This window comes from Labrus mixtus, chromosome 8 (assembly GCF_963584025.1).
Source record: "Labrus mixtus chromosome 8, fLabMix1.1, whole genome shotgun sequence".
Taxonomy (NCBI): domain Eukaryota; kingdom Metazoa; phylum Chordata; class Actinopteri; order Labriformes; family Labridae; genus Labrus; species Labrus mixtus.
Window position 1 is genome coordinate 15,817,520 of NC_083619.1, and position 25,283 is coordinate 15,842,802.

General features: G+C 39.4%; 1 protein-coding gene across 3 annotated transcripts in view; it reads right to left on the reverse strand.

Annotated features, from left to right (window-relative positions):
* The window catches only part of tnr (tenascin R (restrictin, janusin)), a 166,090-nt gene that overhangs the window by 10,509 nt on the left and 130,298 nt on the right, over positions 1–25,283 (reverse strand). For all 3 annotated transcript variants that reach the window (XM_061044662.1, XM_061044663.1, XM_061044664.1), the window contains 6 exons: positions 22,015–22,134; positions 17,866–18,009; positions 6,843–6,973; positions 2,519–2,651; positions 967–1,118; positions 766–862 (listed from right to left, as the gene is read on the reverse strand). In XM_061044662.1, coding sequence (XP_060900645.1) covers positions 766–862; positions 967–1,118; positions 2,519–2,651; positions 6,843–6,973; positions 17,866–18,009; positions 22,015–22,134 — 777 coding nt within the window. The remainder of the gene's footprint in view (positions 1–765; positions 863–966; positions 1,119–2,518; positions 2,652–6,842; positions 6,974–17,865; positions 18,010–22,014; positions 22,135–25,283) is intronic.

The following is a 25,283-nucleotide window of genomic DNA, read 5'->3' on the forward strand; positions in this document are numbered from 1 at the left end:
CAAAGTAAGAAGAAGAAGAAGAAGAAGAAGAAGAAGAAAGAAGCGCGGCTCTTCATCTTTACACAGAGTGAAAAATCTTACATGAAAGGCTGCAAAGCCTGCCGGCGATATTGGAAACATCATTCTTCTCCATAAAATAGATGTATCAATTGAAACCAAGTGAAAGCTATCACCCTCTATTGATTGAACCTTATAAATTCAATTCAGTCATCGTTTAGATAAAAGAGGGCACAACAGGCTTTATAAAAAAAAACTGGAACATAGATTGAACAAAATTGGTGGCAGGATGCAGCTGAAACACAGTCGGCAGAATGTCAAGAAGAGGAGGCACAAACACACCCCGACCTTTCCTATGAACCTTCTACTATAGTCAATCAGTTTAACAGATCCTTACTGACAAGATAGAGAGATATTTGTATTTCAACAACAGGAGCTCCTGTTATTTTGATGGGAACTAGATCAACGGGTTTAAGCGCACTTTTTTAACCAACCAAGATGATGTGGGTGCTGATAATAAATTAAGAGCTATCTTACTTACCTACATGCCTACAAATGATAATAATGGTTAATAAGTCATGTAGTGGCAAACGTCTGTGTACAATGAGGAATAAGAAGCTGAATTAATTGGATGACGGTTAACTATAACTATCCAATTTCAGCAGGTTTTTTACTACATTTCATGTTTCACTGACTTGGCAGTTCCTACGTCTCAAACTACGCTGAACATTTTTTTTTTCCCCTGGATTAATTATCTCAAAGTCTTACCGAGCCAGAATTCATCCTCCAGGTTTCCAAATCCGACCCGATAGTCACTCCACTTCCTGGAAAAGTCCGTAAGGCCGTTCTGTCGACGCTGGAATACCTAACAGGTCAGAAAAATAGCACTCACTCTTTAAGTCCTGGGACACAGTTTCTTACATTTGCACATCTCACAGAAGTGCTATTAAAAGAAGGTTGGTGACTCACGATCCAGCCTCCTTCATCAGTGGTCATGTCACAGTACACCTGCACGCCCTGGCTGGGGTCTCTGTTGACATAAATGGTGTAGACGCCGCTCAGATTCTCTCCATTCAGCAGGTGTTGGGCACAATTCTGAGGTGTTGCAAACAGACGACTCCCTGGAGAGAAGCAGAGGAGGCATGAGGAAAAAAGGAACTGTATGATTTGATATTTTTCTCTCCATCTCTTTACATAAAATGATTCAGTTACAGAGATTTATGTTGTCAGCATGGATTGAACTCTTCTGTCAACTGGCAACATTAAGGATTTTTTTGAAAGCTGCAGTGAATTTTCTTTTGTCTGTGTGCTTTTGTGTAAAGATAGACTCGTTACTTTTAGTGATGAACCCACAGAGATTTAATAACTAATACTGCAAGAGCTCAGGGGAACATTTTCACATGTGTTAAGCTCAGTCTTTTGCTTTTATTGCACATATCGCTACTGGAGTGTATCCTGCATTCTTACCAGCATGTTTCATTTGAATCTGTAATGTATCATACAGTATGTCAGCATCATGTTTATAAGAAGGTTTGTGAGCTTATGTATGTGGACTGTCCTGTGTTCTGCCTTAGGACAACAGATGCAATTTAGCTAATTACAACATATTTTCATTGACCATTCCCACTGATATGTTGATCCATGTGCACTGTCCTAATCAAATAAATACAATACATTAATAAATTAATTGCAATTTTCCTGCTGTTCCAACACTCACAACAAATGGCAGATGCACAAAGTGACAAGTGGATGAAGTGCAGTTTCCGCTGTTAAAAAGACAAACATTTCCCTCTGGATATGGTAGGGACCAAAACAGAGCAAAAGGTTGTTGACCTTTCATTTTGTAGAAGGCCACAAACACAAGTATATAATAATGCTAATGTTGCTATGTGTATGTTGGATGTTTCCTCAAGCAACTGATTACTTAGAAATCTGCTTAACTCGCTTAATGACAGTGACATCAGACCAGATATTTCTTGATTTAAATTACAAATAATAAAACAAATAAGAAGAACGAGAATGATAATCAGGGTCTTGCAGAGAACATACAGATGTTTAGGTGAAAGCTTCTTCAGTTGTATGTTTACAGTCCGTTCTGCTGGCTCCAAATGGCTAAAATGAACAGTCCCAGATGACAATTTAAACTGACATCCTGAAAAGCTCAGCTCAGCTCTCAGCTGCTATGATTACCACCTGGTTGAAATGATGGATATTGGTATGCGCCTCTGGCAAGTTCACATAAATTCCAGGTGATAAGCAGCTTCATGACGCTTCCTTTTCCTCGTTTGACTGACATATCTGGGAGCTAATTACACAGTGAGACATTAGATTACATGCTGCGGGGATTGAAGACAGCATCACTGCAGGTGCAGCCTAATGGGAAGTTTCCCTCCTGCTGAATGGAAGAGAGACAGAAAGTGTCCCTGACTTTGGATACCCTATTAATGTGTTATGGAGACTGTTATTTGCAATGTGATGCATTGATTAAAAAGAAAGTTGAATATACGTATGTGTACTTTACCTGTAGTGAAGGTGGTGGACATGACAGCACTGGTGTCCAGTCCTCTTGCAGCCTGGAGCTTGACTGTGTACTCTGTAGTCTCAGCCAGTCCCTCCAGTCGTATCCATGTGTCCTCTGCATCCAGGATCAGCTCCTAGTGCACACACAGGACCAAATTAGCTCATACAACAAGTTAAAAGATATTTGATGAAGAAACACGCCTTCAATAAAATGAATATTTAAATATTTATTCAGTATAAACCTCGGGGTAGAAATTAATTATAATAGAATCTCCCTAAATCAATCTAATAATACACTGAACTGAGCTTCTGAGTTTGAAAAGACTCCTAGCAACAACCAAAAAAAACCTCCAGCTATTTTTGTTCAGGAAATATGACAGCTTTGTTTTTGTGTCAGTGGGAAAATATTCTAAATTTGACAGCAAAGAGAGGTGAGGTTTATTGAGAAGGATTGAGGAAATGAGAGTGAATGGGAAAGTCAACGTTCGTATGTTAAAAACAAAAAATATTGAAAAAAGTAAGTGAGATGGCAAGTTTTATTATGCTAACACTTGTTCATTTAGCCGTTATCTTCAGTTCACAGTTTACATTTCAAATAGTTGCACATACATTTGTTGTTTGCAGGCATAAAGGAGACTTCATGGTGTTGTTTGCTTCTCTTGAAGAAGTAGAACAGTGGTGTCTTGTAATCCCATGTGGGATGGGCTAGGTGTTTGGTGTGACACGGAAACAACCGACTAAGAGGTAAGTTACTCTTCCCGTAGCGGCAGAACAAGCTTATCTGCCTGTGTTTTTACATGAAGACACAAAAAGAGAGGAGGCGAGGAGCAAAGCAAGAGAAGTGGTGTGAAGGGGAAGGAGGGGGAACTACATGGAGAGAAGGAGATAAAAGACTATAATTGGACAGGCTGAGAAGTAATCAGGAAACACAGAAAAATCTATTTTTGGTGAAGAAGTCCTGACAGCGCAGTACAGTAACTTCACTCTGTTTTTGACAAATCCTCTTCTATTGAGCCCGTCTTAAGGAGCCAGTGCGTCCGACCGTTTTTCAGAGGTTTTTTCTGTGACATCAGTTTCTAGATGAGGAATGAGTCCTTGCTGTACAGAAATGTGTCTCTGCTTATAAGCTTGTGTGCATGTGTGTTACAGTTTGCCTTGGATACACATTAAATATGAACAAGTCAAAATGAAATATTCAGTCACTTTGAAAAAAAGGATCACACATTTCCAGGCAATGTGTCCATGTGAATTATGCAGTGAAGCAGCTGGTAAATGGTGTCTCTGTCTCGGACAGTTTCCCTCCAGGTTTCCAGGGTCAAGATAAGATTTTTTTTTATTGCAAGTGAAACAGCAACGACTTATCAAGCAGAATACATTCCTTAACTATCGATTGTGTATGTGTGGTTGAGTGGTCGGATGTTGGGTGGATGTGTTTCTATCCTTGTGTGAGTGGGGAGATGTTTATCACTCCAGACACAAAAATGACCGGCAGTGATACAAGCATTTATATACTGTTACCCTAATCAGATAAGGAAACTAATCTCACAGCTCGATTGTGTAAAAATAAAAAAAAGTCAATTATCTCAGGCTGTAAGGCTCACAATCATGCAGTTAGATTACAGGGGAGGTAATGCTGCTGTGTATTTTCAGCCAAGCCAGACGTCAAGTAGAGAATGCCAGAGAAAAATCTCACAAGCACCACTCCAATCTCTGGCTGCAGTGATCACTCTTTGCTAGGAGCACAAGTGGTATGACTCATTTGTTGTTGAACGATACGAATTCAAAATACGACACTTGTTGCTAGACCTCACCGCGGTAAACGAATACTTTAATAACATCTGAAAGGACATGATCAAAGAGGTTGAGATGAATAAAAATGAATGTGTGTTTTTTATCTTCAAATGTTCCAACAGGGCCTAAAGATCTTGAAGCCTTTTTACCTCTACATGGGCTGTTAGTCAATCAGTTATATTAAATCAACAACAGAAACCTCTTTATTAGCAGAGAAGTGAAGTCATGATAAAAAATAATAATATCATAGCACGGTTGTTGGTTTTAAAGACACATTTGTAATGTTTTTTAAGGAAGGATTTCACTCTTTTTATTTTATTGCATTTATTTTGTGACACAGTTCCATGTTTTTTTAATGAATTTTCTATAAAAATGGAAAGATGTGCTTTTTACCTGACAAACTGTTATATAAACTAGGCCTTATTTTCACTGCAGCAGAACTCGACTCGTTTGACAAGCAATTAAAAATGTTTGTGAACTGCATTATTAAGGCAGATGAGTGTAATCTGAGAAATGTCAATGTTTGCACTTCACCTGGAGCTAAAAATAATGATGAAATATGTGAAATGTGAGCTGAATGAACTGGAGACTGAAGAAATCCTTAAAAGTCTTGTAGATGGAGTTGCTAAATTTACCAAAACATTGTATGTAAGGCCGTTAAGACACTGAGCCATGGAGATAAAAAGAGAACAATCAAAACCTGGAGATTGCTTCTGTCACATAACCAGGACGTCCACACAGAGACAACTTTTTTGTCTTATGCTTGCTCATCAGATCACACTGAAGAAAGGCTTTATCGTATTTTTGTTCTGACATTTTTTGTAAAAAGCTGTTGATGAGAAAAGAAATAACCAATCACATGTTATCCTTTAAATATAGTTATATTTTTGGCTCATTAGATCAATCAATCAATCAATCAATCAATCAATCAATCAATCAATCTATATTTATAGCACTTCATAAGAAATTTTATCTGAAGACACTTTACAAAGAGCAGGTAAAGAACCTTACTCTTTGTTAGATATGACAGCTGAAGAGACACCATGAATGGGAATGTTGGGAGGAGAGAGAGGGGGGATGACATGCAGAGAAAGGGTTGACGTGTCAGTATGACTGTGTCTTTTTGACAAACCAGGAAGATACATTTTTAATGGATGTATGAATGACACTGAGTGATACATGATTAGATATGTAGAGGCACCAACATGAAATGAAACAGTACGTCAAATGAAATTCTCTCTTTAACATATTGATTTGAGTTCTGTATGTTTATGAATTAAGCAGATATGTATGCTGCAGAAGAAAAATACATGAATTTTAATTTGACTTGAAATGCTAATTTGTAGAGTCTTGAAACTGGCACACAAAAAATATCTATCAATTATATGTTGAAATTTGATTATTTCTGGTGTAATGTTTTCTCAGCCACTAACAATTACTTTTGGATATAGGAAGAAAAAGGCAGAAAAAAAGCTTGACAGTATTTTGAAAGAATAAGAACAACGTTGTTGGGAGTCTGCTATGAAAACAAAAGCACTGGCTTCTTCTGAGATGTTCCTGTCGCATTCTTTGTGCATGAGTGACACCTGATGGTCAACCGCTCAGCAGTACCACGGATTTAAGGTCAGTGTGTGTGTGTGTGTGTGTGTGTGTGTGTGTGTGTGTGTGTGTGTGTGTGTGTGTGTGTGTGTGTGTGTGTGTGTGTGTGTGTGTGTGTGAGTGTGAGTGTGTAGGAGAGAGAGAAAATGAGAGCATGTTTCAGTAAGAGTGTGTGTGTGATTCTTGACTGTTTATAAAGTCGTGCCACTACGGTAGCCATTGGAGAGGACACCGTGTGTTTCTTTGTAGACACCTAATTGCCAATAAAAAGGAGTCTTTTGCAGAGCATCATGGGAAATGGTTCCAGTGAATTGGTTAACAGGCGTGGTGCGACACACACAGCTCTTACTAATGTGCTTTATTACTATTACTCAGCCACATCAAAAAGTGTAATCAAAATAAACAATGTCTCTGCTGAGACACATTAAAGTGATATCTCTATTAGACAGGCAATTTAAGCGACTCGCTCCCTTGTGTGTATGTGTATGAGTCTGTGAGTGTGTGTGTGTCCCCAACCGCTTACACACTCCGCAGCAAGGGATTAGACGATTGAAAGATAAAATCTGAATTTGTTATAAAGTTGTTACTCTGCATGAACTTTCTTTCCCTGAGCATTTTCAACTCTTGTACAAAAAGTTGATTTAAGTGGGAACATTTTCTACTCTGAGAGATATGTCGTGATACAATATCTAGAGGATTTCAGTGATTTTTTAAGGTGTGTGGATTACCAAAAGTATACAGTTCATCTTCTTTTCATGATTGCAACTCTGGCATGGATACTAAACATCATTTCCAGAACGACTAGAGCTAGAAATACTTTTTTGTCACAGGTAATATGTTTCACAAAGCAGAAAATCGAGTGACAAGATTGAACAGTCTGTGTAAGGGACAGCCTTGAAAACACAAGTATGCAGTTTTTTTTGCGTGCTACATACTTTCCTGCTGCCGTCCGTTGTCTGGTAGGTGAGCATGTAGTTGTCAATTTCTGCGATTGGCGGTTGCCAGGAGATGAGAGCGCTACGGTGATTAACTTCACTGGCCGTCAGGTTCAGGGGAGCGTCCATGGCTGTAAGAAAGAGAGAGCGATTTAAACTTTGAATCAATCTAGTGGAGAACACTGAAGCTTTTCAGATTGTTTGCAGAACAGGTTCATGTTATGATATTATTTTTTGACCAAATATGACCAATTTCTCTTTTTATGATCTTTTTAAGTTTGAAGTTAACTGCTCAGGTAGTTAGACAAAAATGGTTGTTACTGTTGCTGAATTTATCTGTGAGAGAAAATGATTCATAATTTCCAAAAGTTCAACTTTGTTTACTTTTTATGAGCTTAGCCAGGTAGTCTCAAAGCTCCTATGACCAAGTGTCTGAAAACCTCAGCAGATCCAATTAAAAACATGTGAATAGTGCATTTGATCTGTTATACCCACACTGCTGAAGGCCATGTTTACAAATACAGCTTTTCTTTCCTCATTTTTGTCAGTTAAACCACAGGTTGGAGTCTTACATTTTAAAGGATATTCACAGTTTAAGGCTGTTATTGTTACATATTCTAATCAGTGTTAATAAAACAGATAATACTTCATGCAGACCAATTATTTTTATTATTCACAGCTGGAATCAAAACAGGAACCCTGAGATAACATTATGTCCATCGAGAGTAATCAGGACTCCTCCATCAGGGATTACTTTTCTGACTTTCCCTCACTTACGGTATAAAGATTCAAATCAGCAAACAACTTGATTGTTTGTCAAAAAGCAGATACATGAAGTGCTGCATGGGTGTGAAGAACATGTAGACACTCACTAGACACATAAATATAGTTAAAAGATCTACTAAGGAATAAAATCACATCTTAACGTAAAACAAGCAGCATACAGTCAGCACAAAAGTCATTTAAGTTGTTTGTGTTTTAAGTTCGAAGTGCGGCACAGGTCCATCTGGTCTCTTTTGGTGTAAACATTACTGTAACTGGAGTGGTTTGTGTTTCTGTATGGGAACACTTTTGAATTAATACATATTCAATGCAATATTGAGCACTCACAGCTGCAGGGGGCGTTTGCTTTACATGCAGTACAAACAAGTAGAATAAAACGATCTTGACCTCAGTCTCCTCATGAAATGTGTCCATGATAAAATATGACCAGAATTAGTATTTAACCCATTAAAACCACTTACACAGATAATGTGGTGATTAGGTTAGAACTGAAAACTAAAAATGCGGTCAATTTCCATTCAGAAAAAGTATTGTACTCTCTAAGCAACTAGAAGATAAAAAGAAAAGAGAAGAGGAAGATAAAAACACAGAAAAAAAACAGTACAGGTAAAAAAAACCAATTCCTGCACATAAATTGTAGAAGTATTCCACAAGGTGGATAAAAACCTCCACGTCAGTAATCCTAAATCGCCGCAGGTCTGAGTGAGACGAAAACTGAGACACATTTTCCCATGTATCATAGCCTCAGAAGCATTTAAGCCCTTGATCATCAAGCCCACCCAAGTTTTACCGCTCATTACATCACACCCTCCAAGTATAATCTTAGTCCCTGCTCAGCTTTAAAACGAGGTTTGATTACAGTGCCTTTGTTGATACTTTAACTACATCACAGGGAGACTCACCTCCATTGCCTCATCTTACATCACCCTTTTTTTGAGTCGATATTTGATCTTCTGACATGCTAGCAGAAGCACTGAAACCTCATTTTAGTGCATGATAGAAAATAGATGACCTTCTACTGGGAAAATCCGTTTCCTGGAGTTACATCATGACTGTGAGGCACATTGTCAGCCAGTCACCTAGCAGTGCTGTGAGTAAAGGAGACAGAGGCGATGAAATAAAAGTGCTGCTCTTTGCATTACAAGAAAAAGATATCAACCAAATGTCAGTCTATTTCTTTGAGTCTTATTTTCTCCTGTTATTTCCTTGATAGCAAAAAACAAACATTTTCTTCCACAAATAACTTGAACTTCTAACTTCTCTTGAGATGCTGAGAGTCAGTTTTATTGGGATGTTAGCTAAACATCTAACCTTAAATTGAACCCACACACATTTCTGCAAACACTTCCTTCTGGTTTGAATCCTCCCGTGTGCATTAAAAAGATCAATGACAGCTCGGTAATTAACAGCATGTACCCGTCTTGATAACCTCCTGAAAGATGTGGGGGGGGGGGGGGGGGGGGGGGGCTTCGCTCTGAGACAGGGATAGACAGATCCACATTGTGTGAGACGAGGATTTAAGAGAGAGGAGAAACAAAGGAAGCAAGAGTGTTTAAATGCAAGAGAATGCGGGCGAAGATAAACACAGCACATCGCAGAGTTTGTTTAAATCTTGTTGTAATGTGCCAATCTCCTCCTCTCCTGCACCTTCTGGTCTTTAATGACCTCTGCATCTGATTTCTCCTCCTTTTTCTGTTTCTTCGTATTCCCTCATCATCACGGGGTCCTCCTCTCCTTCACTCGCTGTCTTATCGACATTTTTTCCTCCTCTCGCCTTCCCCATCCTTTGCCCACCGCCACCTCCCCTCCTCCTTATCTGACAGGCTGCCATTCTCACTCAATGTGCCAGAGAAAGAGAACAGAGTTTATCTTTTGTTCTTGTCCTCCCCTTGGCATGATGAACACTTTTGCTGCATCATGTGCACGTGGGGGAGAGAAGAGAGACGGAAGAGCCGTCGAGGGGGATTCTAATTCACAGAAATTGAAGCCAACAACCACCCTCAATGCGCTTGTTTTTTTCCCTTTCATTCTTGATTTAAATCAGCCTCCTTGTTGTCCTCCCTCTACCTCCTGTTATCCCTTTGCATGGAGTGTTCCAATGCAGGTGAGCAGGTGTCATCTGAGTTCTTGGCAGCTCTGATGCACCGTCTTCAATTGGCCGAGGTTTGAACAATGGGATTGAGATGAATAGGTTTGGCTACATCTAATGTCTCATTAACTCACAGTGTAAACAAAGCGAGAGGGAAGAAAAAATGCAAACGCACACACACAGGAGCAGATGGGAAGGGCAGCATGGGCAGCGGTAATTTGTTGTGGGTAGACAAGAGGGAGGAAGTTTTTCTTTTGGAGTGGATATCACATCTCTATGCTCATTTGCAAGTGAATGCCTGCATGATGCAAAGGCTATTTTTCTCTTTTTATGCAGTCCAAAGAACAACATATATATTTTTTGGATGGATCTCAGAGATGGAATAATGGACTTTGACAAACACCTTGTTATAATTTTTTCAGCTAAATTGAAATTGCAACACGTTGTAATATCTGCTACACCAATAGCTGCTCTGTTAATCTTGTCCTATACTTGAGATAAAGTCGCTTTAGTCCAAAGCGAGGTACATAAGAGAGTAAGTACAACACAAGCAACGATCAATAGAGGAGGAAATAACGTCAGTACGTGCAAACAAACAGCTTTGAGTTCGATCAGCCACAGGTGCTGTCACACAGATGCAGAGCACTTTAAAAGTTTTAAAAGTAAAAGTTTATATATCATCATCAATCACAACATCGACAGCTGCTCTTGAGAGTTCTGATCAGCATCAGACCCACCCTAGATGCTCATCATCATCATCATCGTCATCAATATCATTAAGTGCGAAGGTGTTCATGAAAAAGCTGGGTCTTTAGCTTTTTCTTAAAGGTGCAAACTAAAAGGGACTCTGCAGATTGAATGAAGCTTGGTAATTTGTTCCACCAGCGGGGGGCCTAAGGTTGTGAAGGTTGAATCTAACACTAATCTGTGTCCTTAGTCTCTCTACAAAACTCCAGTTATCAGAAAGCTCCATCCTCTCCGTCTTTTGCCTGCTCCACTTTTCAATAAATGTGCGCTCAAACAGGCGAGGTTTGGAGATTTTCCCTTCATGACATCAGAAAAGGCAGTAACCCCTCCCCCAGATGGGTGACACTCCCACAACTAGGTGTTTGTTCTGTCCTCTGAGTCCCCCTTTCTTCTGCAAACAGCAGGGCATGGTGAAAGAAAGCACAAGCCACATCCCCCTCCAGTGAGGGGCTTGATCAGACACAGCTCACAGGAACAGCCTGTTCTGAGAAGGGCTGAAGTAGAGGGGTTTATATGCGTACTCAAATACAGGATCAGAGTGGATTTTTAACAATAAACTTCAAAGTCATGTTTTTGAGAGCTCTGAGTCATATTTAAACTAATGTAGTTGAAAAGGAGTATAATATGTGACTTTTAAAGTCAGCATTAAAGTGATGTTGTTGCTTTGTTGAGTGGAAGGTGGGTGCTGTTTGCTGCCTGCTAGGTGTCACTTAAGCAATTTCAGGTCTCTGAAAACTTTTTTTATGCAAATATCACATAAATAAGATAACTTGCTTTGAGGTAATTGTACAAGCCAGTGAGGGTCACACTCCCAATGTCTGGGTTAGATCTCAGGGCAAAGCAAAGACTAAAGCCTCGTTTCCACCGAGCGGTCCGGTATGGATCAATACAGTTTGGTACGGGTTGGTTCAGTAAAGCCTGATCCTGTTTGCGTTTCCACAGCCAACCGTAGTTACCATACTCTTTTTTTGGTAGGCGGCGTGTAAGCCAGATGCCGATAGCCGCGTCAGCTACGTAATAGCGTGACATAGGATAGGATAGGATAGGATAGTACTTTATTGATCCCCCGAGGGGAAATTCGGGTGTTACAGCAGTACAGACAAGAAAGCTCAAAAATACACATTAAACAGAATAGATAAGATAAATAAAAATAAAAACACGGGGTATATACAGTACAAAATTAATGATGAAGTTAACTGGGGGGAATTGAGAATTGAGGCAGTATTTGCATAGAATGACAAGATAAGAATGACAAGACATCAAGACATCATAGCAGAGCGACACAGTATACCCCGCTAATAAATTTGACGAAGAGCGCTACACAGTAAACAAAGAGCAACAATGGAGGACATTTCTCATTGGCTTGTGGTTCTTTGTTACAAAACACAATGAAGCTTTGTTTCAGACGAGGCTGTGTGCCGTGAGGAACAATACAGCCATCCTTTATTACCACTGTCGCACAGGAAGTGACGATTCTTTCGGCCAATCAATGGACTGCAGTGTTTAGCTCTAGCTTTTAGGGTCGGATCGGTAGACTTGGCACCCCAACAGAAGGGTAGCAAAAACTAGGACGGTACGGGGCGGTAATTTGGGGACCTTTCCCGACTTTTGATAGTGGAAACGCCTCAAAATGCGTGCTGTACCGTGACGAACCGAACTGAACTGCTTGGTGGAAACGGGGCTTAAGTATCCTTAAGTATACTGAAGCCTAATCGCCCCTAAAGGAACGATTGGCTCATTGGTGGCTGTGCATGGCACTACATTCATGTGTGAATGTGAGAGTGAAAGAGTAAATTGGATGCGTGGTGTAAAAGGGCCTTAAGTGATTTAATGGTGCTTAATAATGTAATTGCAGCCCATTAACAGTTTACCATTTACTAACAGTCCATCCTCTTTTTTTAAAGGGTTTATTTTGGGGCTTTTCATGCTTTATCCATTATTCAGAGATAGGACAGTGGAAATAGTCAGAAATCAAGGGGAGAGAGAGAGAGTGGGGAATGACATGCAGGAAAGGAGCTCAGGCTGGATTTGAACCCGGGCTGCCCACTTGGAGGACCACAGCCTCTGTACATGGGGTAGGCGCACCAACCACTGGACTACCGGCAGCCCGCAGTCCGACCTCTTAAGTCTAAGTTAAATATAGACTATTTATTTGTGACAGTCAGAGAAAACAAAAGTATTGGCAGACAGTATTCCTGCTCTTTACCTCTCCAGTACCTTTACCATCCTCAAACACAGAGAAACAAGTAGAGAGATGACGTCATCCTCAAGTCCATCACTCCTGTAAATAAACTAACAGAGGTGTTACCTCACCTGTTTAGTGAAAACATAATTGTACTGTTGTTTTAAAGGCTGGTAATTTATGCAGATGTTATTCTGAACCAATTTGGTTTGGATCATTTCTATCTCAACCGTCCTCCATGATGCTCACCCGCTTCTCTGAAAACTGAATGATAGGTCAACGGATAAGTCTCTCACAGAGCGACAAACAGAGAGACGCAGTAAATTACTGTGAAAAAACCTCTCCTATCAAATGTATGCTTGCTAATGCTTGTGATTTGTTTTAAGGATACTGAGAGTGTAATGTTCTTTAAAATATTTTTCAAATACTATCTTAATTGCCACCCATTATTATTTAAATGTAAACAAAAAACTGATTTGTCACTTACTGGATGAGGCAAAGGACAAAGTGGTGATAATTGAAGCTGTTTTTGTGTTAATCTGTGTTCATTTGTACAGCTTTAATACTTAAAGTAACAAATGTAATGTATAACCTTCCATATACTACAATGACAACATTCAGTATACTGTGATACATACTGTATGTTTAATATTACTGCAGGACTTCTGGAGATTCTACCACTAAACAATTACCAGTCCAGATTTTATTGGGACACAAGTTTTGAAAGTACATTAAAGTGTCAGAGATGCCTCAATGTCCTAAAGAATGAAGATTATTTTGCTGTAATAGTGGCACTATCAGCACTCAGTGAACAACTATCAGCTAGAGCTCAGTGAAGCTGCCCGCAGCAACAATCTCTGCTGCTTCAAAAACTTTCGAAGCACTTCTCAGCAAGTGGGCTCAGCTCACATCTGAAGGAATAAAGTCCTGGTGCTGCAGACTACAGGCTTACAGAGACACCCGTAGCAAAATCGCTTATTTTCCACACCTGTAGCTTTAAATATCAGCCTTCAGGGAGCTGCCTTACTATGTGTTGAACTCCTAAGGCATGGAGGCCAGACAACAAAACAACCATGAGTTGTGGTTAAGAGGTTTGAGAATCAACAAAGAAATGCCACCGCCAAAAAAAAAAGAAAAAAAGATGGGTTCTATCTTCTATCTGTTCTATCTAAGCCAAGCTCCCTCTTTCTCTTTCACATCCTGTTCACTGTGCATCGACGTAACAGTTCTTACCCAAAGGAGCAAAGAAACTCAAAACCTTCACTGACCCTTTACCACTTTACATCTGGTCTTAACATTTGAACAGAATTTCCAGAGCTCAAATGAAAACTAGTACTAATACTAATAGATAAAGATAAAAGCAGAATTGGATAATCAATTTACTATCAAGGTACAATCTAAAAAAAACTTTCTTACCCAGATACAGTACACAAAAAGTAGTGATAGGGATAAAAGAAGCTCTGGGATGTTTTGTTTTTCTTTTTTTTAGGCATTCTGTAACAGCAGCGAGAGGGAAGGAGATCAAACTCAACAAAAGAAGATGGTCAGGAGAGTAAAGTTGAGCACATTGATAACATGCTCTCTATATCCTGCAGCTGGGCATGTTGCACTTCCATCCCCTTGCTTGCCTTTTTGAACTAGACAACCAAACCAAGCCTCAGTTCAATATGAAAAGAGACTTTCTATTAAATATGGATAAAACAAAATCGCTAAGACACATCTTGAATGATTTTATCTTTCTTAAAAAATACAATCGCTTCTGGACCTTTTCACAAACAGCATGGGTGTTCAGGGCTCAAAACTTGATGTATTATGTTGAATGATGTTTATTGTCCTGACTTCCTGCCTTCGGTTAGTCTGTCGAAGCACATTGTAAACATCTATTTGTAAAGGTGCTATATAAATATAAATATACGTATTATTATTATTATTATTATTATTATTATTATCATCAATAATGGTTCCCAAGTATTTGTACTGAGGGACAATCTCAACATCCACATCCTGATTGACAGTATTAGTAACACTGAGCTGTGAAGAATCAAAAATCCTGTCTTTAGTGTTAGAAACATTTATCTGTTGGTGAAAGTCTGTGCAGCAGGTGCTAAAGTCATCGACTACAGGACCAGGCTCATACTCATCATTATTTAGGACTCACAATGACTGTATCATCAACACATTACACTAGATCCTATCATTATAAGTAATGGTATTATAAGTGCTGAACAATAAATGGACAGGAAACACTGAGAAACAACTCCCTTTAAGACGTTGTCTTTCAGTTTGATTAGAAATCAGCTAAATAAGAAACTTTATACAGAAACGTTTTGTAATCCAAAAAGCAGCTTGGTCACATCGCATCCAGTATCATGGTAATGGTTTATAAACTAGAGTGACTGTCTTGCAAAAAGTTGGTCTGAGCTGAACAGTGTTTTTTTTTTATCATTGTACTGCTTTAACAAGGTTGTTAAAGCAGTACAAACTGACCTTGAACAATCTCAACAAAACCAGAATACAGGGACAATCCGTTCGGCAGCCTTAAAATCTCCCACATGTTTCAGATGGCAAATACAGTATGTGCACTCCACAGACATTAAACCAAGTTACCACAAAAGTACAATAACAATTTGAAGAATCATGTTTATTTTCTGCTATAAAATGTCACCTTTAAATCAAATCTGAAAACCTCTTCATACAAAATTATTTAAGTTCCCTTTTGTCATCAATGTGTCCATATGAATGCCTCCTTTAATTGCTTTATTTGCTTTAAATTTTTTCTGCATTTTCAAGCATTTTGCGCAACACAAAAAAACAAAAAGTGAATAAGTTATTTCCAGCACCAGTCTCTGGACTGCTTCTTATTCCTACTAAGAGATGAAGTCATACTGTACGTTAAAATATGTAGTGCAAGTAATTCTAAACTCTGTGCCTAAGGAGACAAGCAAACTGAGATTTAAAGAGTGAGAGGCTGATCTACGCGGACAGAAACAGAGCAGCAAACATTTGAAGGTGTGATGGACCGATAGTCAGTGACGTTGACCAAACCAATCAATAGTCTCATCCTCTCTCCTCTTCACAATGTGACACTTTCCACTGGAGCAGAACAGACCAAGCAAACACCTTGAGAGAGCTGAACCGGGCTTTAAAAAAATAGGAACTTTAAATAACAGTAGGGGAAGATCCCTCTGAAGGCGGGGCCAACTAAGAACTCTCCTTGATGACATGTGATCACTTGTCCTGCAGGAGTAAATAGCTTCTAGGCGACTGTGAATGCACATTACCTGAATAGTAAACATTTGTGTGATTACAGCCTACAGTGTTACGTGTGTAATGGCATTTATAATGTATGATTTACAAGAATGGTCCAAAAAGTCAACAAATATTGAATTTGCAGCCCTTGATTGAGCTAGGGGAATTGTTGCATCTTTGGTATAATTTGCTAAACAGCAGTATGAATGATTTCAGCATTAAGTATGATTGAGATACAGATACACAGATATACCGAAGAGATCAAGATACCAGTATTGAGTCGTAACTGAATCACAGGTTAAGTTACGTTAAATGTGTATAACACTTTACATGTATGTTCTGTGTGAGTGCAGCATTTATTTGAATAATACTGGTGTAATCCTGAGTTGAACACACATGAAGCTGATCTTGAAGGCAAGACTTTGATCACAGGAGGAATACATTCAAATGAGGACGTAAATGAAAGTATATACGTACACCAAACAGTTTGCTTAATTCAATAAGACATGGGTTTAGAAACAAACATAATCCCTACCCTCCTTGCTTACACAATGCTGCTTACATGAGAGTATAACCAGGGAAAAAATGCAGACTCTGTAGGCAGAGCATCTGTTTCAAAATTAGAATCACCTTGAACTGCCAAGAAACATTTATTTATATATGAGTTGCTACATGCATGCACAGCACTGACATGTTTCCTGAGCCCCATTTCTGTCTTAAAGTGTCTGCAGACCAGGTTTGGTTTCTTACTTTTGAACAGTTCGTCTCTGCTGCAGTGCAGGGCAGGTAGTTCTGTTATTCCTCTGGGGATGTGAACTCTTCTGCTGACTGAAAAGTTTTTTTTTCTTTCTGCCAGATCTCCAGAAAAAAAAAAAACATAGTTTGCGGAGATGCAACTCAGCTAAACAGGAACAATTCCTTCACCCCTGACTGTCCTCTGGATGGAGCCGCGGATGAAGGTGAATGTAATCACTGAGTTGGGTCACATGGGGGTGAAGCAGACAAAAGGTTGAGAGGTGGGAGTTCACAGGTTTAATCTTTTTGACAGCTCGTGTCAAAAGTCTCTGGCAAGGTACTGACCCCTTTGGCATGTTCGACTTTCAGAGTGTGCAACACAGAGATTAGAAAGCTTTCTGAGTTCACACTTTGTAGGAGAAGCTACATTCAGTCTAAGATGTTCCGTTAAATATCCAAGAATATAAGAGATGTTGTATCTTTTTATGATTTTTCTTCATGTATCCTCCTAGTGAAAACACATCAACACTGTGGACATCTATGGCATTAGAATTCTTACTACATAATTATGTTAGAACTTTTAACTGTAGATCAATTTACTATGTACCACCATCGAATTATATAAAAGAAATTCAGATATTTACAAGTTATTGCATGTCTCTCATTTATGAGCAGACACTCCACTTCTCAAGGGTTGGTTGAGATAGAAAGACACAGCACATCAAAGTTATCAAAGGCTATCTGCAGGTAGGAAACATTAAACTGAATGATCTGTTTCAGATAAATGAGGTAACGTGGGTGTTGTACGACAGTAAGGGGTCATAAAAAGAAAAGTCATGAACGCACCATGCACCACTGATTTTACTGCTCAGAAATAAAAAGCTTATCATATAGAATGAAAATATAACCTTAATTTCTGTTTTGATATTGTCAGAGCAAGAGGTAGTATCAGAAAAATGATTTGTCGTTCTATCTTAGTAACATTTGCAGTCATATTATCAAGGCATCCTCAGGGGCCTCAAACACTGTGAATAAACTGCTGTTGAAATGCATCCACTGCGTCTGACAGTTTCTAACCACTATGGAAACAGAAGTCTTTATTAAATTGCCTATTTACTGGGTTTGAATTCAACTGAGAACCCTGAGGAAACGCTCCTGCTGTGAGGTAAAAGTGCAAACCGCTGAGTCAATGTGTAGCATAACTATACTGAGATCAGCTGGAAAAAAAGTGCACATACGTGTTTGGAGGTTGGTGATGACTGTGCCGCTGGTGAGGGGTCCTTTGGTGGCGTAGAGGGATACAGAGTAGCTGGTGCTTGGGTTAAGGTTGGACAGCTGGTGCTCCTGCTTGTTGCCATCTACGAGGAAAGTATCAGCTGTGACTGGAAAGCAGAAGAAAAAAAAAATGTTAATATAAATATTCACTAATTCAAACATATTGTTTTTTGCTGTGTCAAAATGGATTACGTTAAGTTGGCTCACTCAGTGGAGAGCCTCATGCAGTATTGCATCTCTGCTTGGTTTGGAAATTTGAGCATTAACAGACTCATGCAGACAGTCATGAAAATCATTAACATCCCAGTCTCCAGATTATTACCGTAATCAGACAGGCACGTAAAATCATTTTAGACCCAGCTCATCTTCTCCACCCTGAAAACCAGCTCCTCCCCTAAAGAAGAAGATACTGGGCTCTCTTAGACAGGTAGAACTGTTTTAAACATTCCTTTGTCCCCCTGTCTATTAAAACCCCCAACACCACCCAGGCTGTAAGGTGTACAGTGGAGGAAATAATTATTTGATCCCCTGCTGATTTTGTAAGTTTGACCAATTACAAAGAAGTGAGAGGTCTATAAATTTTATGGTACCTTTGTTTTAACAAACAGAGATAGAATATAAAAAAAAACATTGTATAAAGTTATAAATTCATTTGCATTTGATCGAAGGAAATAAGTATTTGATCCCCTACAAACCAACACGAATTCTGGCTCCCACAGACCGGTTATGTGCCCGGGAGGCACTCAGATTAGTCCCGTCACTTTAAGAAAGTACTCCCAATCACTGCTCGTTATGGGTAAAAAAGACACATGTCAACAGAATCAATCTCTTCCTTTCCAACCACTCCAACACCATGGGCAAGACCAAAGAACTTTCAAAGAACTTTCAAAGGACATCAGGGACAAGATTGTAGACCTGCACAAGGCTGGAATGGGCTACAAGACCATCAGCAAGAAGCTTGGTGAGAAGGAGAAACTGTTGGTGCAATTATAAGAAAATGGAAGAAATTTAAAATAACCATTAATCGCTCTCTGTCTGGAGCTCCATGCAAGATCTCGCCTCGTGGGGTAAGGATGATCATGGGAATGGTGAGGGATCAGCCCAGAACTACACGGGAGGAGCTGTGTAATGATCTCAAGGCAGCTAGGACCACAGTCACCAAGAAAACCATTGGTAACACACTGTGCCGTAATGGATTGAAATCCTGCAGTCCCCGCAAGGTCCCCATGCTTAGGAAGGCACATGTACTGGCCCGTCTGAAGTTTGCCAATGAAGACTTAAATGATTCAGAGAAGGCTTGGGAGAAGGTGATGTGGTCAGATGAGACCAAATTCAACTCTCTGGTATAAACTCAAGTTGTTGTGTTTGGAGGGAGAGAAATGCTGAATACCAACCCAAGAACACCATCCCCACCGTCAAGTATGGAGGAGGAAACATTATGCTTTGGGTCTGTTTCTCTGCTAAGGGTACAGGACGACCTCACGCATTGAGGGGCCGATGGATTGGGCCATGAGATCTTGGACAAGAACCTCCTTTCCTCAACCAGAGCACTGAAGATGGGTCGTGGATGGGTCTTCCAGCATGACAACAACCCGAAACATACAGCCAAGGCAGCAAAGGAGTGGCTCAAGAAGAAGCACATGAAGGTCATGGAGTGGCCTAGCCAGTCTCCAGACCTTAATCCTATAAAAAAATTTGTGGAGGGAGCTGAAAGTTCGAGTTGCAAAGCGACAGCCTCGAAACCTTCAGAATTTGGAGAAGATCTGTAAAGAGGAGTAGACCAAAATCCCTCCTGAGATGTGTACAAACCTGGTGACCAACTACAACAATCGTCTGTCTTCTGTGCTTGCCAACAAGGGTCACTCCACTAAGTCATGTTTTGCATGGGGATCAAATACTTATTTCCTTCGATCAAATGCAAATTAATTTATAACTTTATGTAATGTTTTTTTTCTGGAGTTTTTTTTTAATATTCTGTCTCTGTGTGTTAAAATAAAGGTACCATAAAAATTATAGACCTTTCACTTCTTTGAAATCGGGCAAACTTACAAAATCAGCAGGGGATCAAATAATTATTTCCTCCACTGTATGTGTGTAGCTGTATTTAAAGTTGTAATAGTAGTTTTAAATGTGTATACTGTATATAAATAGTTTTTTACTATGTAGGACATACATCAGTGTTTCCCCTACGAATATATTAAGGGGGCAGCCCGCCCCCTAAAAGGACAGCTGTCATTAAAAGTAACCCATGAACACCAAGATTCCTTCAAGTGTTTGTGTCAGCGTGTCGGCGTGTCCCCCCCCCCCCCCCCCCCCCCCCCCCCCCCCCCCCCCCCCCCCCCCCCCAACTCTGTAAACCTAGGGGAAATACTGTACATATATATATATGGCTTAGTCGGAAATTGTCAAAGTAGACAACTCGGCAAAAATTAATTACAATCCACATTTTGTCATTAAAGAGGATATCTGAATTAACTTTGAGGAATGACTTATAAAGAAAATTAATGTGTGACATGTGCAACGGGACTTGAAATTGACATTGACAGAAGACAATCAGTAAAACAGCTGTAGTGTCTATGGCTCACTTATAGTATATTGCTATGTTCTTATTTTGTTAATGATGTGATTCAGAGCTGGGATTGGCTCCAGCCCCCAGTGACCCTGCATGGATTTAGCAGTATAGATAATGATTAAATGGACGTAATATCCAATCTGCATTAACTTGTTGATATTTGCCTTAAAATTGTATTGTTTTTTTTAAATCTGCAAACTGTCTTGGTAAAATACAGTACATGTATCATAAATGCATCAATGCATGTGAGGATATAGACACATATAGTAGGATATAGTTTTTTTCAGTTCATACAATTCATCTTTTATTATATAAAGCGTGACTGCCTGAAACCAAAACGATTTAGACTTTGAGTGTCCCTGAGGCAATTCAAAACTATTTTTCTAGTGTAGGACAATATTCAACAAAAATGAGAATTATTGACTGCTTTTAAAACTTAAGCAAAAAAAATGTCCACAGCTGTTTTGTCCTTCGTCTTTAACACCGAGTTTCCAAGTATGCATTTTGTTTTTCTCACTGATTTGTTCCTGCTGCAGACCACTCACTCAGGGTATAGTTCACACAATGACTCAAAGAGCTTATTAATTCAGATTTCTCCGGATAACTTAAGGCATGGCCTAAACAGTGGGGTCATGTGCAAATGAGAAAGAAATATGCTTCCCATACCATTTTCTCTTCTCGGTCTATTACATTCAGTGGAGAAAATAATGTCTGAGATCAAGTGTTAAACATCTGACGGTTGAGTTTAAGAAATATCTCTGCAGAGGCTAATGACTGCCAACACTGGGTCATATTTGTCTGAGATATAAAATTACTTTGAAACTTTTTTTCTACTCTCATATTTCAGCACTGTAGCAGTGAATGCCAGGTTGAATCAGTCGCCGGCCTACCTTCTATAACTTGGCTGTCATCCACTTGGTTCAGGGAGAAAATTATAAGCGAGTCTGAGGGGCCAAGCAATATGGTTATCTTTTACCCATCTGGATACGGCTGTCAGGACAGGGAAGACACGGGCTGCATTCGAAACATATGCTGCAGCAAACCGTAATGTTTGTGTCAAGGCTTAGTAGCTCAACCAGGCATTTTAATCTGTTCTGAAAGCAAGACAAATGGATCCATATTTCCTCAAAGGATCACAGTGAAAAAACCTTGATGGTAGCTGATGGAAATATCTCTGCTGTCAGTGCTATGATTTAGTGGGATATCACTTATTTGAACAGAATGGGTTGTAAGCAATAACAAGTTGGTATGAATAATCAGCTAATGAATAAATAAATGATTTAAGGAGAACATGGTGTTTGTCTAGTGATGAAGATGTGAGAAGGATGGATTATCAGCAGATTAGTTTTATGATGGCAACTGTGAAGTACTCGACTGACATCCTGGATACAAAGTCGAAAAAGAGGAAAGGGCATTGATGAATGTATTTCAAGGACTTACTCCAACGCTCATCCTCGGTAAAGTGTCCAGTCATTTCCTAATGAACTTTATATGAATACAGTAGAAAGCTCTAACTGACAGTTCTGAAAGCACATCTCACCTTGGTTTTGTGTGAGGGTAAGGACGTAGTTGTCCACATTAGAGAGGGGGGGATTCCACCTCAGCAGGGCTCCTTGTGGAGTGATGTTCAGAGCCGTCAGCTCAGATGGCATGTCCATTGCTAGGATTACAACACAGAGCAAAAATATTAAGCATCATGCACTGACGGAAATACATTTCTGAAAAATGATTGAAAAATGGTCATTCACATCCAGCTAATGTGACGGCAGTGGAGCACAAAATATCTAACATAATAAAATCCACAATTGCAATTCCCTCAGGTTTACTGATGATAATAAAAGGAAGTGTTACTGCATGGTACTGCTCGTAACTTGCCCCTAGTTGCTGGGAGCTGCAAGAGCAATCATTTCTTAGTTTGCTGTAATAGAAGAAGACGAAAGCAGAAACAGTTTTTAGGATAATGCGGTGTGTCTGGACAAAGTCTTTGGCTCAAATGTCTCTGTTACTTTGGAAAGCCTTGAATTTGTCCACAAACTCTGATTCTGTGTTGCATTCGAATGCAAAGAGATTGTCCTTTTGTACAAACTGGGCGATGGTATGATCCCAGAGAAATTATTTTTTCCCCAAAAAAAATTTAAATGGAGTACATTTCAAATGGAAAACCATTCCTCAACCCACATCTTACTTATAGTTACAGAGAAGCTTTGCATTCACACTGATTAATAATGACACTCTTTTATTAACATCACTGTTTCCTCCATTCTCACAGACTTCAAAGAGAAATTCTGCAGGCAAAGAGAGCTGTAGAAAGTCTAAGATATTCTACGGAGCCTACACATTCCCCGCCCCCTTCCTAATTTTATTCTCAGACTGCTGGACATGCCAAAATTGAGTTGAATGTAATTATACCTTTAACCTCAGTGTTTCAACCCCAATTTCTCCTCAGGCGTGTTATTTTGGCACGGCAGAGAGCGTGGCAGGACAACACAGAACACGGCATGTGCTCCAACTGCCCTGCCCTCAACAGAATATAAAAACCAAATTGAGCTCATTAGAACACCAGAGTGAGTGAAGTCTTTCTTATCACTATGATAGATTAAAATCATTACTTTAATTGCAAAAAGGTTTAAGTGAATGTCATGGACACTAGCCAAGTCAATTAGATTGGAAATGGAGATGGAGTAGAGATCCACAAAAGAAAAGAAAGAAAAAATAAACAGGTCCTCCTCCTTCATCAGGGCCAGTGATAATCCAATCGGCACTCTCTATCTCCTGATTGCACTGCTGAATCACAGGCATGAGCCAACTGCGTCATTTATTTTATTTACCAGGATCTTTATCTGGAAGTCAAGCTTCGGTGCTTAAGATAATGCTTGGATTCAGGACAGGACACAATGTTTGGAAAGAACAAAACAAAGGCTGCTCTGGGGCTGTAGTATGGGTCTGTTTTGCTATTACACGCTGATGGGAAGCACCGCACAATTAAACCTTCTTTATGTGCCAAATAGCACTGCATCTGCATCTCTGACATCTATCCAGTAATTACTGGATGGCCTAGAAAATTTAGATAATGAAATGAGATAATGAGATAATGATGATGTGAATTTGGCCCCCTCTTGTAGTAAAAACAGGAGCACACTACAGCACTGACTTCAGAAAACCAAGTGGTCAGAACACAACAAACATGACCACTCACACTAGCATGATGCTCCACATTGTAACTGTCTATAAAGAGTCAGTTAGTAATGTAAAATGTAATGTTAGGATTTAAGTTGTGATTCTAAAGCTAACTCTCTCTTAAGAAATTTAAATGATACTTACAGACCAATTTTTCAAGGTTATGAAGATAACAGACCCCCTTGGTTAGAACAAGAACTGGGGTTGAAAAGGGGACTGAGTACTTTGGGCCTTCATTTGAGAGGGGCCAGAAGATATACAATAATGAATAGCCGTCAATATGGGTAAGAGACAGACTGTAAATGAGGCCCATCATTTTGTGCAACGCCCCTGCAAGACAAGGTTGCATTGACTGGACATAAGATGTTTAAAGGGTTGCAGGTCTGTTTTCTTCAGGTAGAAAATGTTTATTTTCTCTAAAAAAACACCAGAAAATAAATCTTCCAAACACACATTTTGAGCTTTTCCGTACATGGTATTTTTAGAAACATCCCAGCAGTGATGGCGAGTGGCTTTGTGTTGTGTCTGTGGCCATTATATGGACCCCGACTGTAGTGCACCATCAGTAAAAAGACTACCTGGTACATTTTACCCCACAGTCTATATCTGTTTCCCCTCCCACTGTTGGAGAAGGAGCACTGCCTCACTGTTCAAAAGCAGAACAGGTCATCAGTGTTAGTGTGTTCTCTACATTCACCACATAGCTCCACTGGATGCGTTTGTTGAACAATACCAGTAATAGTGTGGAGCAGCCAGAGCCAGACAAACAATGTTCCTGATACAACAGCTGCTTTTATGCTGCCTATCAGTTACGAAGTCCAATAAGCACTTTTCACTGCTAGTTTGACATGATGAGTGTTCAGTATCTGTAAGTAGAAGTTTAGATAATGCGTGTAATTATGAATAGTTTAGAGTTACAATAGTTTTGCACTATTATTATCTTTTGTTCAGTGTTATTCAAGAAACACTTTTGAGCTATAAAATAATGTTTTTAATTTAGTTGCAGATTTGTTGCTGCTAATTACCGTACCCTTTAACAGTTAATATTAAAAAAATGAAAGCTCTTTTGTTTTCAGTGAGCATTGTTGCACCTTTAATGGATTGTAATGTAAGTGGTCACTTGCAGCACTTAAGTGGACACATGGTGCTGAGACTGCGACATGTGTAGCAGGTGCAAACAGAGTGCTAACCCAAATACTGCAGAGCTCGACTCAGCACAGACAGGTTTAACCTAACAGGCCAAGAAAAAAAAAAAGTTTTCAAAGATAAAAACACTGTTCTTCATTTCCTCTTTTTTATTGTGGATCTGTCAATTATCTTTATATCTATTAAATCTTCTATGTTATTTTCCTGTCTTATTTTTCTATGCCATTTGTTCAAATGTGTTTATCTGTGTTGACTTGACAAACTTTTATCTTCCATAAATTCAGTGTTGGAACAGGTTGAAATGTGTCAATTGGAAACAGAAGTAGACCTTTCCTCATCATTTGAAATAGTTGGAAGAAAAATACAGACAGTCAGGGAGGACTTTAATGGTCCGTCTCCAAAACTACAGTTTTGGGAGGAGTGATACTTTACTAGGGGTCCTGACACCTTGCTAATGAGCGACCTCATTAGCCCTCCATTTAACGA